General features: G+C 40.4%; 1 protein-coding gene across 1 annotated transcript; it reads left to right on the forward strand.

The window, feature by feature from the left end:
• The first annotated feature begins 1,823 nt into the window (after nt 1-1,823).
• LOC131294365 (uncharacterized) lies at nt 1,824-19,468 on the forward strand. Its single transcript, XM_058322414.1, has 3 exons — nt 1,824-1,912; nt 17,470-17,706; nt 17,746-19,468. The coding sequence occupies exons 1-3, from the start codon at nt 1,824-1,826 to the stop codon at nt 19,466-19,468; spliced, it is 2,049 nt and encodes a 682-aa protein (XP_058178397.1).
• The last annotated feature ends 353 nt before the right edge of the window (nt 19,469-19,821 follow it).

Consider the following 19,821-nt stretch of genomic DNA (forward strand, 5'->3'; position numbering starts at 1 on the left):
GAGAGATGTGAATATAGTGAAATAAGCGTTTGAATACATATTTGAATGATACATGAGTTTATATTTACTTTTGTTGGCACTTTTGCAGTCTTCCGTGGGAACTTTCTCTTCGGTTATGTGAACACATATAGTGCATATTTTATTTAGTTCCTTCGCTCCTCCCGAACGCCCTATGATTTATGGGTGATGCGTTTTTATGGGTTGTGTATTTTAGCACCATATGGAAGTCGTAAAACCCGGTGGCTCCCTCGTGGGTTGCTCACTCTGATTCGGATTTGCAAAAAGCAACGAAAAACAAACGAACTAGTCCTCCATCGGCGATGATGCAAGCGAAGACGACTTCGACCGCAAAAACCTGTTGAACAGCATTAATATTCTAGGCACGCGGATCGGATGCCCCAGCAGCTGCCTTCCTCGAGCCCGGCTGGCCAACCGAACTGGGCTTGATCTTGGAACGGTTCGGCTCCTCCGGAGTGAAACGAAAGCGCAAGTTAAAGCGCTCACCCACCCGAGCCCGTTCTCACCTGTTTCGTGGCTTGCGTACGCCGAAATCATAAAAAAGAGAAGACCTGCGACGATGGTCGATGGTATGCGCTGTTGCCTCATCGGTCGCCGGTGTCCCCAAACCTGCGAATTGATGTCAAACACACACGGGCTCTGGTTGGAGGTTGCTTTAGTATACACTGTGTCGTTCCTATCGTTCCCATAGACGCCCACAGGGGTGTCGTTTTTAGTGACTAGAAAATTGGGAAGCGACCTCCAAGGCGTCGGCCTAAAACAAACGCTTTCATGGTTCGGCGAGAATCGAGAGGGAAAATTTGACTTCCAATCACTTCCACGTCCCGGTGGTTGTTGACGGAAATAAAAAGGAAAACCATTGAAGTACCATCGCGTGAATGAGTTGGTCTCACCTGAAAGTCGAGTAAGCAATTCCTCAAACCATCCGGAATGTCGTTTGTCTCCAGCGAGGGACCGTGTCGAAGAGGTAATTACCCGCTTCACGGTCTCTTGGATCGCTTTCGTTGCGAGTTCTCGGTAGATCTAAGGCGCGAGGTGTCACCGGAAAATGTGTGACTTGCCAGTCTCCTCTGATTATGAATACTCGATAAGAGCTAGACGCTTAGAGTCTGCCGAAGGGTGGTCTATGCTTCCATGATTTCCGTTTCTGTCGGTGCAGAAGTTGGAAAGCGTAGCCAGCGTATCGGTTGGGTGCCGGTGGGATAGGGATCACCTTGAATCTAGCCAGCAGGAGACTTTATGACTACACGACTATGATGGCACTTCAAATCGCCGATCAACAGGGACGTTTCCTTTGCTTAATTTCCCGCCATCCAAACGCATTCCGTTGATAGGGAAGAGTGTTTTCACTCGGTGGAAAAATCAACTACTGGAAGGGTGCGTCGACAAATTGTATGGCAAGTAAGTCACGCGGCCATATCCGTGCGGCTACGAATTACAACCCTCTCTGTAAACATGCGCACACAAGCGCGAGTGCATGAGGGAGCTTTTACAAGGGACAATTGGTTTTTCGGTGTGGACTGGCAAGTAGGCTTGCGAGTAGGCTCACCTATTCCATTGGAGACAGTTTCGCGGTGACAGTGAACACGTTCGGTGGTGATGGAGTTGCTGCACGGGCGACAAGTGTTCAGCATAAATTGATTGTGCCCCTTTGCTCGTTCCTTGGTACACGATATGAAGAGTGAGACATCAACCGTTTGGATTGATCAAGTTCGATGAATTGTTGGTTGACGTTCGTGTGATCTTTGAGGATCAACCCTTTGGCTTATGTTCGACCAATGCGTGCTGACCAAGTACCGGAAACAATGTTCAACGAAAGAAAGCTTACGACAAGCCACGGTTTTGTGAAGGCGTACAGTAACAACTGGTTGTCCCAGCTGGGTGCAGTGTACAAGTGAGTTTTGAATGTGTGGTGGCGTGTGGTTTTGTGTTTATTTAAAGCTGGAACGTTCGTTTATTTTAAACAGTTAAAAATATGTGTTTAAACAAGATGCATGTGCATTTCCATGCATGCTGGGATTATATATACAGTCTATCAAGAAAGTATCCGTACAGTCATCAATTGCAACTTCAAGCCTAGTTATCTCAGCGACTACGTGACCTAGGACAATTATTTAAACGACATCACGTAGATAAACTTCTATTCTATCCAATGAGGTCTTAACATTTCGAAAAAGTTACTTGTAGGTCACTTTGTTCTATAGAAACCCAAAAAAAGGCTCAAAATCGATGACAAAAAAGTATCCGTACATGATGAGTATTGATGATGTGCCATCGGTATCTGATGTGCCAATATGGTGCAATCAATGCCACTTGCCTCTATAATAGCCTGTAAGTGCCAAGAAATAATTTCTACCAGTTTTCTTTTCGAAAGATGCTGGAAATTTGGCCCGAATCCATAATAGTTCTAAAGATGTCTACTAAGATCAGGATAATGTTCCGTTGGTGGTAAATCTAGGCATCTTTCGACAAATGTTGTATAGAGATCGATTCCGGACACTTTTCGAGTATCGTCAACACTTGTATGATCTCATAAAGTGGTCACTCTTGGACAATACATGGCCTATTCTTAGGATCGTTATTTTACTCAGAGAGAACATTGTAGAAAATCTAAACTTTTACCAAAGGTTGGCTTGTCCAAGGAATAACATGGGTGAAGTAGACCATGTCCCACAGATGATTTATAATTAGTTCAATGTTTCCAGTTCGATTAATGGCCTCCGAACACCATAACACATACTCTCAACTACTGTGTTTTATAGTTGGAACAACGTTGCTCGTATTGATGATTGAGTTCGACGTCAAGTCTCTATTGTTGTTCGTTTTTTTGGCCACAATTGCTTAATTTTGTCTGTATGAAGTCTGTATATAGTGTATAAAACACTGTGCCGACACGCCAATGGCATCAAAATACAGCGATTTGCAAATCCTCAGTCTTCCTTATTCTTTCCTTAGAAATGAAAAATTTGCAACGTACAATTATGCAATGTTATTGTTATTTACAAAACACCTTCTTAAGAGTTGTAATCCAAATCATATGATTGGTGATCTAGACACTTCTTTCTTCATGTTTGAGAACTCTAAGTTTGGAGGACTTCATAGCTTTTCGAGCAATCACCCCCTCATAGCGATTGAGTAAGCAAGAAAGATGTCTGTTTGAAGGGTTTAGTCTAGTTGTACCCTGGTTAATTCGACAAATTGTAAGTTCCTGAGACTTAGCATGATATTTGCCACAGGGTTCATCAACTTCCCAAGTTAGGTTCCCTTTACTTCACATGAAAAAGATAGTTCTCTATCGGTTGCAGCTGTTTGCCTAGTTTCACCGGCCATTTCACGTTGGATGATGATATAAAATTGTTGCCACCATACTTTTAGACCCTTAATAACTCGAAATAATGGCTAGATTGATATTTTGACTACTAGAACTTCACCAAACCGGTGTTTTTGGTCAAGAAAGTCGGGTGTACGGATACTTTTTTGTCATCGATTTTGAGCCTTTTTTTGGGTTTCTATAGAACAAAGTGACCTACAAGTAACTTTCTCGAAATGTTAAGACCTCATTGGATAGAATAGAAGTTTATCTACGATATGTCGTTTAAATAATTGTCCTAGGTCACGTAGTCGCTGAGATAACTAGGCTTGAAGTTGAAATTGGTGACTGTACGGATACTTTCTTGTCAGACTGTATGTGATTTAATAAAACGTGACAGTGTAAAACAAGGGACATCACGTTGAAAAAGTGCTACACAGAATTGAAGTTTTATGCAACTCTTGGATAGACTTTTAAAAGGCTCGAATAACAACCCTTTTTATGCTCAAAATAAATGTAAAAACAATTATAAATTTAAAGTTTACAAAAAATATTTGAATCGTATATTGTGAAGTAAATCAATCAAAAATATATAGTAGGAATGAATGGTTTTCGGTGTATGAAATCATGGAAGCCGCTGATTTTAGCTTTTCTGTTATGTCAATTAGTTAATCAATTATACAAAAGATCTCACCAGGCAACGTTTCATTTGATGTTTATCTTTTTTCAACGCTAAACAAAATTATACGGTATATAATTATGTGGTTGCTGCTTAATAACTCATAAAAAAAAATATTTATTCTTTATAAATTACAAGCTCAACGCACAAGTTTGAGATCTAACTCTTACAAAAGTAGAAATAGAACTGAACTGGTCCCTACTTGCTGCCCTGCTTTTATAGTAGCGCTCGTGAGAATGCCGATAGGGGGTGATGTTCCTGATGATTTGTTTTGCTTCCAGGCCGTCGTGGAATGTCGCCTTGAATGTCTGCTGCACTTCCGTAGCCAGGGAACATGCATGATCATGCTTTATCGTTGATGATCTGTCGCCTTGAAGATATTGCGTCAGCCAGAACTCTTGAGCCGTTGTTGTGAAGACTGCAACAATGTCATCTATCGGATGTTATGTCTAGCGTGATGCTTTCTACGTGCCGTTGTTGTGAAGACTGCAACAATGTCATCTATCGGATGTTGTGTCTAGCGTGATGCTTTCTGTCTAGACTGGTTGAGTGTAACGTAACTCCTCCGGGGGTAGACTAAAGTACGTCCTCGAACTTCTGGTTATCTTTAGCCTTTTTCCGTCGTTTCTCGATCTTCGTAGTTTGCGGTGTTATGATTTTCATGGATTGTTTCTTTTTCTGGCAAACAATTACTACAATTATCAAGAGTATAAATGCAATCGAAGTTCCACCGAATAATGAAAATGTCATTTTCATATGGGAATATTGCTTTAATGCTATGTGCTCAAGCTGTTTTCGATGCAGCGTTGTTTCATTCTGCATGATTGTTATGTTTGGTAGGTGTATGACGTTCCAATTTAGTTTGAGATTGGGATAGGCACCTTGTATTTCCTTCGCATTGTTCGTTATTTCTTCCGCTTCGAACGTTTGGTTATTAATTGTCACCGTACAATTATAGAAGTTAAGGATGAAGTTGCCTTGCAGTGTTCGGTCATCCGGTCCGCAATCTGATTTAACTTCTAAATCGGCGCTGTTTCTGATCAAAATCTTGTTATTGCCAATGAGGGTAACTTTCGTGTTTTTATCTGTAACTGCCATACAGCTGCTTTCTTTTCCCTTTAACATTGGTTTGAGACAACTATCTTCAAATGGTCTGATGTATTCTCCCAATTGTATGCTATCGAATGGTTTGATAGTCTCGTATAATTCTTCTTCGCTTTGTACAACGTACATCGGGATGTTTGTTATTGTTGTATCGTTGATTGGTAGCGGTTCAATCTGAAAGATTTTGCATGTAGCTTTCAGTTTTGGAACTTGTAGTATGTAGAGAAGTGTTTTCCCATTCATTGCTATTTTTGGTATAGCGAAGTTTAATGCTTGCTCGGGAAAATCTGTACTTATTCCTTGATCGTTGATAATTTTTTCGACTGCGAGTATCTCGTTTAATGACAACAATTTACTATTTGTCAATTGGATACGTGTTCGAAGTACAGTATCTTCTATGTCTTCGAGGATTCGATTGGTGGCGTCCATGTAGACTAGTAGTGTGATCGCATCTAATTCTTGTAGTAGAATTTTATCTTTGTTTGCGTGTTTTCCAATGAGTTCATTGATAGTTTCTGTCATTTCGGCTATCTTTGAATTAACTACGTTGTTGATGCTGATTTGCGCGTTGTTTTCGCTTATAAGATCGTTCAATGTTTTGTTGATTATACCAAGGTCTACGGCATCTGGTGATCCTGCAATCCATTTCCATGCGGTGCCTATGGCATCCCAACGTTTAACACGTTTACTTGGTGTTAGTTGTCCTAACCTGCTCCTTATTTCCCTACTGCGTTCTGCTATGAGGTTCGATATAGGCAAGCTTTTATCAATCTTACTAGCTATTGTTTGAAATCTCATAACATTATCTCCTATATTAGTGAGGTTAATTGGGTGGACAATTTTCAGGTTTCCTGTCTGAATTTTGCAATCTTGTTTTTCCAGTAATAAGATCGGGTCCTGATTTAGGTTTCGTATTTGAAGGGTTCCTCCGAGGGTATTCGCGACATATGAGATTATAATCATCGTGATTAAGTACATCTGTAATGAGTAATGTAATGGTTACTTTTTAATGCGTTTAATTTTTGATTTATGTCTCTTAATATTCTTAATATTTTTAAACGTTTTATCCCTTGAGCTGTGTACTTTAAATGGTTTGGCTCTAGGATCTAGTTTTTTCCTAACGTTTGGTAAAACAAAAACTTCATCATTTTGTTTAAGTTCTGGAGGGGTTTCTCGTTTATCGTTTCTTTTAATTTGAGTAATCCTAGCTTTTTCCAAGTTAGTTTTTATTTTCTTAAATAGTTCTTCTGTGTTCAGGAAATTGTTCGTTTGGTTAAAAATGATTTTGTGGTGGATATACGGTATCCATAACTCGTGGTCACCTTGTATCAACGCATACTGCGTGAAACCACTCGCGGTAGCGGACTTATCAAAGCGGAGTGTTTGTCATCGTGTACAACTTGGACTTAGATGAAAACTCAGAAGTTTTTAACTTACTGGATGCGCGACGGGCATTACGACCACGTCCGATCAGTGTCCACCGAATCGTTTCTTTCTCTATTCGGCATCGATTTATTTATACTGTTTCTTAAGGCTAGTTTACAGGTAGTTGGATAAGTGTTGGGTTTGAGACTGACCTAGTTTACAAACTTTTGTTTATCGATTCTATAAATGCTGGTTGGATAATTTTGGTGTTTTTAATCATGGTTAGATTATTGACGTCGATCGCGCAAACGTTTTTGCGCGCATCGTTCCCTGCCTGTTTCATAACATCCGGCCCGAAGTGGGTCATGCTAACTTGGCTCAAATGCCCGAACCCGTTGGTTCCCTGTTTTTCATGCACCGGCTTGCCGTGGGTCATATTACTTATGTGCAATGCTCGCGCACGATCGTGTCGCAACTTGTTTGCGCGGTATCGCTGGGTGCGTCGATCTATCAATTTGCCTAGATTGCAGTTTTGGGTGTTTTGCGGTTGTTTCTGGGTTGAGGTTTTACCGAAATGGGTTTTGTTTGTTTTGAGGCGGTGTCACCTGATTTTGTTGTTTTCGATACTTAGTTTATAACATTTGATTATGAAATGGAGAGTTCATTGTACTTTCCACGCTCAGCAAAAACGCGGTACTTCTGTGGTGGTTGATTTTCAGCCGTATAGCATAGGCATGCTACACGCCCCCCTTTTCTTGAGGAAGGTTATGGTTCTTACTCAATTGTCAAGAATCATGACCTTACTCACTAGGTTGTTTAATTATTCTGTTTTTATGAACTGTACTCTCCTTGTTAGATTGACAATTTTGTATTAGGCAATTGGTATCCTGTATGCTTTTTATGAAAAATGGTCCAATGTACATGGGATCTAGTTTTCTTCCGGTTTCATTTGTAATGTACACTGTATCTCCTATTTTTAAGTTTATTGGATTTGTGATTTTGTTCAAGGTTACCTGTCGTTTTTCTTTTGTTCTGATTAAATTTTCCCTGGCTATTTCGTTTGATTTTTGCAATTTGAATTTCATTTCATTGTAGTATTGCTCGATATTATAAACTGGTTCTGTTTTTGCTTTATATAAATCTTGTGGTAAATTTGCTGTTCTCCCGAAAACTAGTTCAAATGGTGGATATCTTGTATCTGTATGGGTTGTGGTATTGTACACGAATTCGTAAAATTTAGTCCAGGTATCCCAATCATTATGGTGTTCGTTTGAGAATGACCTTAAATATTCGTTTAAGCATCTATGGTTTCTTTCTAACGCTCCTATGGTTTGTGGATGATATGCGGTTGCAAATGTTTGTTTTATTTTGAGAATTTCTGCTACTTTGCTTAAAATTTCATTGTTGTACTCCAGACCTTGATCAGATTTTAGTTCTAAGAAATTACCAAAAGTGAGAATAAAGTTTTCTACCAATGCTCTGGCTATTGTGTTTGCTTCTTTGTTTTGTATGGGGATTATAACAACGTATTTTGTTAGGTCACATTGAATTGTAATTGCATATCTATTTTCGTTGTTTGTTTTTGGAAGTGGTCCAACTGTGTCTATGGATATTACGCTAAATGGTTTCGAAGGGGTTGTCGTCACAACTGTCTCTTCTTTAGTATGCTTAATTGTTTTATTCCTAATACACGCGTTACAATTTCGTACGTAATTTTTTATGTCTTCCTTCATGTTTTTCCATCTATACTTCTCTCTAAGTTTTAGATACGTTCTGTACTGGCCTATATGTCCTCCCGAAGGGGTCATATGATAATCGTGGATTATTCTCAGCTGATTTTCCCTTTCTGTGATCCAACTGGTTGGAGTGAACAGAATTATACTGAAATTAGAAATAGTCCTATTGGCTACTTCCTTTACCATTTCATGGGAGAAGTACTTGAACAATATATCTTGCATTGACAAAGCTAACTTGTCTCTGTGGTAGTCTTTTGCTACTTGGCACAACTTTAGAAGAGCAAGCTCTAGTGCTTGACTTCCATTTTTCGGTGCATCATTATTAGAGGGGATTATTATCGACCCTAGCGCTTTATTTCCTTTATGGTTATATACCATGAGCTCTATTCCTTTTATATTTTCATTTGTCTTTATTTTCAGTATTTTGGATACCTCGGAAGGTCTATCCGTTTCCCACATCGCAGGATGATCAGTCCTCGATTCATTTTTCTTCTTCTTTTCCTCACTCTTCTCAGATTTGTTTATCTCCTTCTTCTTTAACATTGCTCTCGTTGTCACTGTTAAGATTGTGCTCTTCATCTGCACATTCATCTTATCCTCCTTATTTTTGGGAATAAATGATTTTAGTTCATCTGAATTGGTGACTATTCTGGACAATGCATCTGCAGCTACATTGGCTTTACCTGCTAAAAATTCAATCTCGAAATCGAATTCTTCTAAATCTACAAAATACTTTATCTAGGTTACTGATATGATGCTGTGCACCGCATCCAGTAACAATTTTATCATCTATATATACAAATGCGAGTTCAGGTGCCCATACTTGCTGCATCGAGCTCCTGCATTCTTTGCACTGCTTCTGAGACAGTTGCAAACTTAGTTGCCATTAGCAATGTCTTCGTTCTCTCGCCACTAATTTTTTCCACAAGTGTATCGACTGCCAGTCCTACTACCATCTTATTTGCAAAGTCGTCAGGGACTTTATTTTCCCTATACAAAGCCATCAGCTTGTTGGTGAGGAGTTCAATCTCCTCTCCTATTGCCTTATTGTCCGACTTCCTGATTGCTTTGATAGCAGCGATCACTTTCAATGGATCCGTTTTTTCTTCAAATCTCTTCTTGATTTCGGCGATGAAGTCATCAATTTTCATAATGTCCTCGGGCATCGCTTGAGCTGCCTTCCCTATCAGCTTTGTTTCTAATACCCTTACTAATATTGGCTCATTATCCTTGGCCAGATCCTTGGCTATCTTGATCGCCTTGATGAACATTTTCACATTTTCTGGCTTGCCATCAAACGACGGTACAACCGCGTTAATCGTTTTGAAATCGAACGTAGCCATTTTCTTATGCTTTTTGTGTAATTTTGTCAAATTAATAATGCAACGTACCAGTATACTGAACTGTACGTGTTGCGGTTTTGACATATGCAATTTGATTAACTCTTTAATCTTTGTCAGCAAGTTTCTTGCTGTTACCATATATGCAGTTACTTCGTGGTCCGAGTACTTGCTCTCATGCTTAAGGAAATAATGTTGTAACCCTTCGAATGTTTCTTCTGAAGTTAATTCGATTGCTCTTAATGTGGCCTTTCTATGCCTTTTCGTACAATCTTTAATCCTATCTAAGATCCTTTCTAATTTTTTAATTCCATCCGCGGGTTTAATATTGTCTGGCATCGTTCATCTTGTAACTATTTGTTGGATTAATTGTAAACTTTGTTATAGAAATTCTCATTTATACGTATATTATCCCCAATGTCTCATATTTTCATATTTTTTCGTTCATATTCTGTTTCATTGTCGTATTATTTTCTTTTATCCGTAGAGCATCTTTCTTTACTTTAGTTCTTATTCTTACTCTAATATATTTATGATAAAAATGTAATAAACTTAACTTTCATGCTTCTCGCCACCATCGTGTATCGTTGACCTGGGGTGCAGGGATATTCATCATCATCCTATATTGCTGCTATCGTCATCCTTCCTTCCTTCCTTCCTTCCTTCGGTAGAGTCGTCTTCACTGCTGTAGTCGCTTGGTGTGCGCCTTTTCCTTTGATACAAGTGCCGTTCCGGTTACCACTCGATTCATTTCCGCCAATAACTGTGTTTTGCGTAACATAGTCACTCATACACACAACAAGATTTTCTAACGATAGGCGTTAAGCATTTCACTCTGTTTTGTTTGCTGCGTGCGTCGACACTGCTTTTTCACGCACCATTATTTTAATTGTTTTTATCTTTGTATAATTGGCACTTTGTGTCTGTGTCCGTTAAACTCAAATTTGCGATAACTATCGTCACTTTTATCGTGGTAGCTCTAATGCCTTTAATGCTTGTTTTTTGGCGTTTTTCACAACGAGTTTGTAAGCATATTTCAAACACTGCAGCAGTAAGATTGCTGTCACCAAAACCAAAAGAATGTTGAGCTTGAGCTCATGTCCTTCGTGCATTTCTGTATGCACTTCCTGATTTTGCACAATTGTAATGTCTTTTGTTCCAGAGACATCAGCCTGCGGTTTTGACGATTTTCCTCCCATTTTGTCTATTTTTAAAGGTTATCGTTTTTGAATGTATAATTACACTTTTCCGCACTCTCAACCATCAAGGTTCTTGTTGGTCACGATGATTCGAGTCACTTATTAATCACTTCACTCCGAAGATTGCTGATTATTATCACGGTCGCCATGTGGTGGATATACGGTATCCATAACTCGTGGTCACCTTGTATCAACGCATACTGCGTGAAACCACTCGCGGTAGCGGACTTATCAAAGCGGAGTGTTTGTCATCGTGTACAACTTGGACTTAGATGAAAACTCAGAAGTTTTTAACTTACTGGATGCGCGACGGGCATTACGACCACGTCCGATCAGTGTCCACCGAATCGTTTCTTTCTCTATTCGGCATCGATTTATTTATACTGTTTCTTAAGGCTAGTTTACAGGTAGTTGGATAAGTGTTGGGTTTGAGACTGACCTAGTTTACAAACTTTTGTTTATCGATTCTATAAATGCTGGTTGGATAATTTTGGTGTTTTTAATCATGGTTAGGTTATTGACGTCGATCGCGCAAACGTTTTTGCGCGCATCGTTCCCTGCCTGTTTCATAACATCCGGCCCGAAGTGGGTCATGCTAACTTGGCTCAAATGCCCGAACCCGTTGGTTCCCTGTTTTTCATGCACCGGCTTGCCGTGGGTCATATTACTTATGTGCAATGCTCGCGCACGATCGTGTCGCAACTTGTTTGCGCGGTATCGCTGGGTGCGTCGATCTATCAATTTGCCTAGATTGCAGTTTTGGGTGTTTTGCGGTTGTTTCTGGGTTGAGGTTTTACCGAAATGGGTTTTGTTTGTTTTGAGGCGGTGTCACCTGATTTTGTTGTTTTCGATACTTAGTTTATAACATTTGATTATGAAATGGAGAGTTCATTGTACTTTCCACGCTCAGCAAAAACGCGGTACTTCTGTGGTGGTTGATTTTCAGCCGTATAGCATAGGCATGCTACAATTTCATTTGGTGCGTATTTAGTTGACGAGTGAACAGAATTGTTGTACAGGGAAACTGCTATCGCAACTTTTGTTACTGTATCTGTATCTGAGAATTTATGTTTATTTGTGTTGAATATTTCGATTATTGTTGAATGTGTTTTTTCTACCTGCCCATTAGATTCTGACGAGGATGCATAGAGTAATTCAACATTTAGGTTTGCTAAATAATTTTTCAATTGTACCGATCTAAAGGTTGTTTCGTGATCTGTAACGATTTGTGACGGTATATTAAATGATGCAAAGTATTGGGCTAATGCATTTTTTACGTCGGTAAGATTTTTTGTCTCCATTTTAATAAATTGTGCATGTTTTGAGAATGAATCTACCAGTGACAAGAAATTGTTATTATCAATTTGAAAGATATCCATATGAACACGTTCAAAAGGTTTTGAAGTTATTGGTCGAGGTGAAAGTTTAATGTTATATGGTTTTCTCTCATATTTGTGTATGTTGCAGATCCTACATGAGTTGCAAGCTATTTTAATTTTTGATACCATTTTTGGAAAGAAAAAACTTCTTCTTATTTGGGATTCCATTTCGGTTATGCCTCGATGAGCACGCTCATGTTCTTTTGTAACGATCGCGTCTTGTCTTTGCTCATTTGTCACATCTTCCACAATGTTTTGCGTAAGAACGAAATGGCCATGGTCACTAAAAAGATTTTTGTAAACATTTTGAATTATAGGGATTATGCTTTCAGGGGCCATTATTGCTGTTTGTTTATTGTTGTGGTATCGTAGTAGGCAATCCTTTATAATGCTTTCCGTATATTCTTTGTTGCAAATTGTGACTCTTTGATAGTTGGTGAATGGGGTTTCTCTTAGTTCAGTTGAGAAATTTGCCAACTTGAAGATTATCTGATTCCGATAATAGTTGATTGGTCTCTCTGAAAAGTGGATAAAATAATTATCTGATGTGTCTGCAGAGTGTACTGTATCATCATCAGAAGTGTTCTCAGATATCAATGGGTCATCCATTCGGGATTCCGGGGGATTATTTATTTGAGAATCTGAAATAGAAAGATTTTCGTTAACGTTGATATCCATTGTGCATTGTTTTTCCTTTGGATTTTCTTGCTTCTCTGAAAAAAGACAATTTTGATTAATATTTTCAGGATCTTTACGACTTAGGGCGTCTGCCACTACGTTAGTTTTTCCTTCTTTGTATTTAATTTCGTAATCGAAATTTTCTAGTTCCAACCTCCATCTTAGGATTTTAGAATTCTTTGTCGATGTTTTAATAAAGGTTAGTGGTTTATGGTCAGTTAAAAGTGTGAATTTGTGGCCATAAAGATAGGGGTAATATTTGTTTACTGCCCAGATAATTGCTAAGGCTTCCTTTTCTGTTGTTGAGTAATTTATTTCGGCTTTGTTTAATGTACGACTAGCGAAAGCTATGGGTCTTTCAATTCCATTTTGTATTTGAGATAATACTGCACCTAAAGCAAAATTGCTAGCGTCAGTGGTCAATATAAATGGTACATTAAAGTCAGGATACGATAATATTTGATCGGACGTCAAAATGTTTCTAAGCGTGTCAAAGGCTTTAATGAATTGTTCATCCTTATGATTCACGGTTTGATCCTTTTTTAAATATTTCGTAAGAGGTTTTGTTAGTTTGGCGTAATCTTTGATAAAACGTCTGTAATATCCGGTTAATCCGAGAAATTGTTTTATTTGCTTTTGCGTTTTGGGTAAACTCCAGTTTCCTATTTTTTCTATTTTCGAGGGATCCGGTTTTATTCCTTCTGGTGTTATGACATGTCCCAAAAATTCGGTTTCCTTTTTCAAAAATTGACATTTGTCTAGCTGAATTTTTAAATTAAATTCAGAAAGTCTTTTAAGTATTGTTGACACATTTTCTAAATGTTTTCTTAAATTGTGTCCAATTATGATTATGTCATCTAAATAAACGTAGCAAATTCTTCCAATGAATTCTTGAAGAATGCTGTTCATTGCACGTTGAAATGTTGCTGGTGCATTTTTCAATCCAAAAGGCATTCGAGTAAATTCGAAATGTCCTCTATCTGTTGAGAAGGCTGTTTTTTGACTGTCAATAGGATCCATTTCTATTTGATGAAATCCTGATTTGAGATCTAGAGTAGTAAAATATTCCGATTTTCCTAAGCTGTCGAGAATATCTTCTATTTGTGGAATAGGAAATTTATCATCGATGGTTTTTTCGTTCAACTTTCGATAATCGATGACAACTCTTATTTTCTTTTTCCCTGAGGCATCCATCTTCTTGGGTACGACCCAAATTGGTGAAGAGTATGGACTTGTGGAATGCTTAATTATTCCTGTTTCTAACATTTCCTCGATTTGGTCTTCCACATCCTTTTTGAAGTGATGGGGATACCTGTAGGATTTAGAGTACGTGGGTAGTTCGTCGTTAGTAACAATTTGATGTTTGATTACTGTAGTGGACGATAGTTTTTCATTTGGTTTCAATAACACTTGCTGGTTATCAATTAAAATTTTAATCAACTGTTCTTTTTCAATGCTTGTTAGATGATTCATAGCTATTAGCTTCGTAATGTCTTCTTTGTTTAAGTATTTTGCATTGATCGGTATTGGAGTTAACGTTTCGAAATTGTTAACATTCAAGGAAAGTTTTCCGTTTTCAAAAACTGGTGGTTTTTGACGGTTTGTGATTATGCGTACAGTGGTTTTCTTGTTTATCGACCGATATAATCCGGGTTCGATAAAAGATCCATCTTGTAGTTTTTGATAAGTTGGGACAAACCAGTCACCATCTTTGTTAGAATCCAATTCAATATTATGTGAGTACGTTTTGGTTTTCGGGTAGTATTTATAAAATGGGATTATAGTTGTTCCGATCATAATATTTTCATCTTTGTAGCTAACATTAGCTTTAGTCTTTGCTAGGTATTCTGATCCTAGTATTCCATCAAAAAAGTTATGGAATTTGAACACATAATAGGTTTGTGCGGGCACATTTTTTCCTATTAGATTTGCAACTGCTCTTTGCTTTATTTTCTGGGTTCCAGAAATATTTTTTATGTTAACTTCGGGTACATCTTTAACGTTAGTAAGTATGTCAGGTTTAATTATGTTTTTATTAGCTCCGGTATCTATCAGAATCCTTATTGTTTTTTTAGTAACGTAGTTAGTGCTGATGAAGTATGGAAAATAATTTACGTCTTTTCTTCGTGATTCTGCGTCCAACAAAAATTTAGATCGACGTCCTCGCATGGTTCGTCGTCTGAAATTTCATTGTTATTGATCTGTTTCCTGTTCAGGGTTAGTTTACTGCGCACAGATCCTATTTCCATGGGTTGTGGAAGGTTATTATTATTAGTTTTTATTTGGGTGTTTTGGGTTTTGTTGTAACCCTCCGATTTCCTATATTCTTCCTTATGGTGTCTGTTGTCTTCCCTGTAAGACCTGAAGTCTTCCTTCTTTGGTGGGAATCTTTTCTCCTGAGGTTTCCTATTAATTTCCATATTTGTCGCGGTCACTTCCCGTGACTGGAATTTACATACAAAAGCGTATGCAGCTTCCATATCTTCTGGACAAGCGGCTTGGGCATATCCGAAGTACGGTTCTCGCAATCCTGATAAAAATGCTGCTAGGGCGTCTTCCTCAATAAAAGCATTTATTGCATCCCAATGATTGAGATATTTCTCTTTTTGTTTTGCCAATGTTTTTATATTTTGGATGATTTCCTTACATTTGTTATAATACTTATGGATTGACATTCCATCCGTCATTTTAGTTTGCCACAACTGGCTCTTATAGTATGTCAACTCCTGCCTGTCGCCTAACGCGTTAATCAGGATAAGCTTGACTTCTTCGAAGGTTGTAGGGTTTCCAGCTAAGCAAAGTATGTCTTTAGCCTTTCCTTCAATTTTATTGACTACTGCGGTTGTGAAAATTCGCATCTGTTGTTCAGATACGATTCCTTGGAATATTCGTAATGTGCCTTCGGCTGTGTTTAGCCATGATGTTAGTTGTTTTCTGTTTCCGTCAAATTTTGGAATTGACTTGATTGGATCAGGGATTTTGCATAAGGCTTCGTAAGAATTTCCTACATGGTTTCCTGATGACAAAATTGGTCCTTGTTGTTGTTGTATTTGTAGATGTTCTACCATCTGTTGCAAGGCTGCAACTTGGTTTTTTAGAGTTTCAACATCCATTTCGTGGTGTTGTAGGCTCAATGATTCAAGAGTTAAATTTTCGGTTCTCAGCGGTACGTGTGAATACTCTTCTGATTGTTGTGAACTCGAACTATCTGAATCTGAGTTTGGGCTGTCTGTGCGTGTAAGGAGTTCTCTGACCTTTTTCAACGCGGTCTTCTTTTTGGAACCCTTCATCCAGGACAAACTCTTCTTGGGGGTTTTTGTTTTTTCTCAAAGGCCCTATCTCGTAGTACTCCCTTGATTTGGATCTATCACCTATCTAGTAGTATGATATTTCCCTACCCAAAAAATCTATCTAGTAGTGTTTTTTGAGGACACAAGAAAAAATTACTTCAGTTAGGCGTCACGTCTATCTCGTAGTGCGCGTACGTGTTCACGAAAATAATCTTTACTCGCGATTTGGTTCGTGGGCCCTATCTGGTAGTACTCCTCACGAAATGAAAGTAACACTTTTAGTTTACCGTCATTAATGAGTTCACTTTCACATTCAATAAAACGTGGGCCCTATCTGGTAGTACTCCCTCCGAATTACAAAAACATGAAATGACTCACTTTGTTGCTTAGTCGTGTTTGGGCGTGGGCGTGAAGAACGTTGGTGGTACTCCACATGTCCAGTAGCGGGGGATCCTCAACTCCTCAGCGACTCTGGTTACAGGGTCTGTGTTGCTTGCGGATGCTTATGGGCGATCTCTCTAAAATGTTTGTGCACTTTGAAGCACAGTTTCACTAGCAATGTTCGCACTCCTTGCGGGACGATTTCACTTGTGATGTTCGTACTTCTGTTATACACAAAGTCACTTTTAGATTTCGCACACTTTGCGGAATCACTTTCTTTTGGTTTATATGCCAAGAGATTTCCACTGTTTTTCTACTAGATCACTTCTTCAAACGCCTACCCGGCTGCGCCAATTATGTGGTTGCTGCTTAATAACTCATAAAAAAAATATTTATTCTTTATAAATTACAAGCTCAACGCACAAGTTTGAGATCTAACTCTTACAAAAGTAGAAATAGAACTGAACTGGTCCCTACTTGCTGCCCTGCTTTTATAGTAGCGCTCGTGAGAATGCCGATAGGGGGTGATGTTCCTGATGATTTGTTTTGCTTCCAGGCCGTCGTGGAATGTCGCCTTGAATGTCTGCTGCACTTCCGTAGCCAGGGAACATGCATGATCATGCTTTATCGTTGATGATCTGTCGCCTTGAAGATATTGCGTCAGCCAGAACTCTTGAGCCGTTGTTGTGAAGACTGCAACAATGTCATCTATCGGATGTTATGTCTAGCGTGATGCTTTCTACGTGCCGTTGTTGTGAAGACTGCAACAATGTCATCTATCGGATGTTGTGTCTAGCGTGATGCTTTCTGTCTAGACTGGTTGAGTGTAACGTAACTATATATTTGTTGAAAGCTACTAAAAGCACGTTGCTATATTTGAAAATTTCCAACACTCTTCTTATGTGAACACCAAGCGCCTTCCATATTGCATCTGGTTTATTACGAGCTGATTGACCTTTCCTGGGTTTGCATTTTCAACCTCCGCAACAGATACGAATCGCCAAAGGATGTGCTTCGCAAGCCGAACTACCAGCACCGCAAGATCGCCCTCTACAGCATCCTGGCGATGGCGTTCGTGGCTTTCTTCACGCTCTTCATGATCGTGCACGAGGCGGAACGCAAGTCGCGCCAACTGGTGATCGAGTCGAGCTTCAGCAACGAGACGGCCATCGAACCGAGCGCTGGCAGCCAAGACACCATCCTGACGACACCGTTCTCCTCCGGCATGCCGGTGGGAAATGGGACGGCGTTCCTTCCCTCGCCGAGCGGCATGGATGGAAATGGAGCGGAAAGTCGTGCGGTGGTGATGGAAAGCCGTGAGCCGGCAGTGAAGCGAACGCGTCGGTTGAGGTACTACGGTGACGGTTTTGAGCGGGTGGCTTCAAACCGAGCACCGGTCGGAAGAGATCAGTTGGTATTGCTTCCGGCCCGGTTCCTCAAGCCACCGCCTCCGGATTCTTTGAGGGAGGGAAATGTGGGTAGAAAGTGGTCGAGTGAAAGCGAGGAACCGTTTCGCGTTCGGGACGAAGCTGAACGTCGTCGAGATGGTGGTGCACCATCCCACCCCAAGCCATTCCACATTGCACCGAACGGGCCACTTCCGGTCGGGTTTCAGCAGCCGCAACAGGAACAACCGGATTCGGATGTTCAATCGCGTGCGAATCGCTCACTTGACTCGCTAGCGGCCGACTTGGGACCCTTCAGCATCCAGGACATCATCCGCCAGCTAACGTTGGCGAAGAGGAAACAACAGCAGCAGTTCTACTACAACTATCCCTACCGACCATCGCCGCAGCCGTCGGAGTTTAACCATCCGGTGCATCAGAACCATCGCGTCAAGTTCACCGGCATCTATCGACATCCGCGCAAGAACGGAGACATCACGACGGTGTTTGGGGCGGCATCGCAGCGTCCACAGGAGGTGCACGTCCAGCCGCCGCAGCTCATCAACCAGCAGCTCGGGACGGTGAGCGCCAGTAACCTTATGCCGGACCGGTTGTACAACTTTAAGCCTCAGAACCCGAGTGAAGTTAACCTGCTCGCAACGGAGCAGTTCCGTTTTGCGCCACAGAAGGAATCGACGGAAGATTCCTGGGCAAGCCGGTGGCCCAAAGAAGGTATGCCATTCTCGGTGATGCTCAATCTGGAACCGATGGGCTCGATTGGAGGACGTCCCTCTGCCTATCAGCAGCAACAACATCCACAGCAACAACAGCAGCAACAGCAACGGTACAAGAAACGCTTCCGGAACCCACAGCGTCCCCATCCCTATCGGCAAGCGTGGGGAGGATCCGGTGGAAACCACGGCGAGCAACACTTTGCTCAACTATCTCCGTACCACCATCGATCACGTCCACAGAACAACCTCTACCGGGATGCCTTCGGTCAGGCGGGAGGCGACGACTACGAGGGCGAGAACTACTTCCGCAAGGAAGGTCGAGTTCAGCCTAGGATTCCGGCGTACGCAAGCCCTCTGATTGGTCCGGGTCGGTTGATGGTGCACTTTAACATCTTTCCCCGACAGCAACCCCCCGCAGCGAGGCGCAATTCGGGTCTTGACTCAGACGAAACTCGCTTTCAGCCGTCTTCCGGGTCGGTTGAGCTAAATACTGGAGAGAAACGTACCGGAAAACAACTAATTTCTGATATTAGCACGTCAACTGCCCAACCTGAAGAGGAACTTACTGCTCCCGCTCAATGGAACCTCCAAGGAAGAACCGAGGGTCAATGGAATCCAATACCGACGCATCCCACATTCAACTGGACGAGCACATTTTCAACCGAACCCAATCTTACGAAGATCACTGTTGAGCAGCCAGACTCAACGGTTGAGGTGATCAAGTCGATTGAAATTCCTACGCAGATTAACTTCGATCATGTGCCGCTCGGAAGGAATCCCCCACCGCCACTGCCTTCCTTCAATCGATGGACCGGAGACGAAGCAACAATTAAACTTTGGAGTACTCACAACAACATCAAACGTGCTTAAAAGTACAGTAACGGAACGGTTGTATGAATATATCCAAAACATTTTTTTTCATTTCTGTAGGCGTCGTTTCTAATGCATTTTTGTAGCCTGTGTTTGTTTGTAAAGTAAAACTAATGACAAAGATTTGTAGGAATGCAGAGAACTACTTTCGTGTTACTTTGCGTAGAACAGAGGATGTGCTTCTACGCATTGTGTTTAGCGAAACTAACAAAATAACTTCTACACGGGACGGAAACTAAAATGTACTCATTGCAGTGTATAATAATGTTCAAGAATTCCCGGAGATGAAGCATGTTCACGTGTTTCCCTTCATTCAAATTATCGTTATTTTTTGTTTCCCTTTTAGAAGTTCT

This window comes from Anopheles ziemanni, chromosome 2 (genome assembly GCF_943734765.1).
Source record: "Anopheles ziemanni chromosome 2, idAnoZiCoDA_A2_x.2, whole genome shotgun sequence".
Taxonomy (NCBI): Eukaryota; Metazoa; Arthropoda; class Insecta; order Diptera; family Culicidae; genus Anopheles; species Anopheles ziemanni.

What these genes read in the sequence shown, in the direction of transcription:
- LOC131294365 (XM_058322414.1), top strand. Translation starts at nt 1,824, where the DNA reads ATGTTCAACGAAAGAAAGCTTACGACAAGCCACGGTTTTGTGAAGGCG. An exon ending in CAGCTGGGTGCAGTGTACAA is followed by an intron (nt 1,913 to 17,469) that starts GTGAGTTTTGAA and finishes CCTCCGCAACAG; the next exon opens with ATACGAATCGCCAAAGGATG. An exon ending in ACACCGTTCTCCTCCGGCAT is followed by an intron (nt 17,707 to 17,745) that starts GCCGGTGGGAAA and finishes TCCCTCGCCGAG; the next exon opens with CGGCATGGATGGAAATGGAG.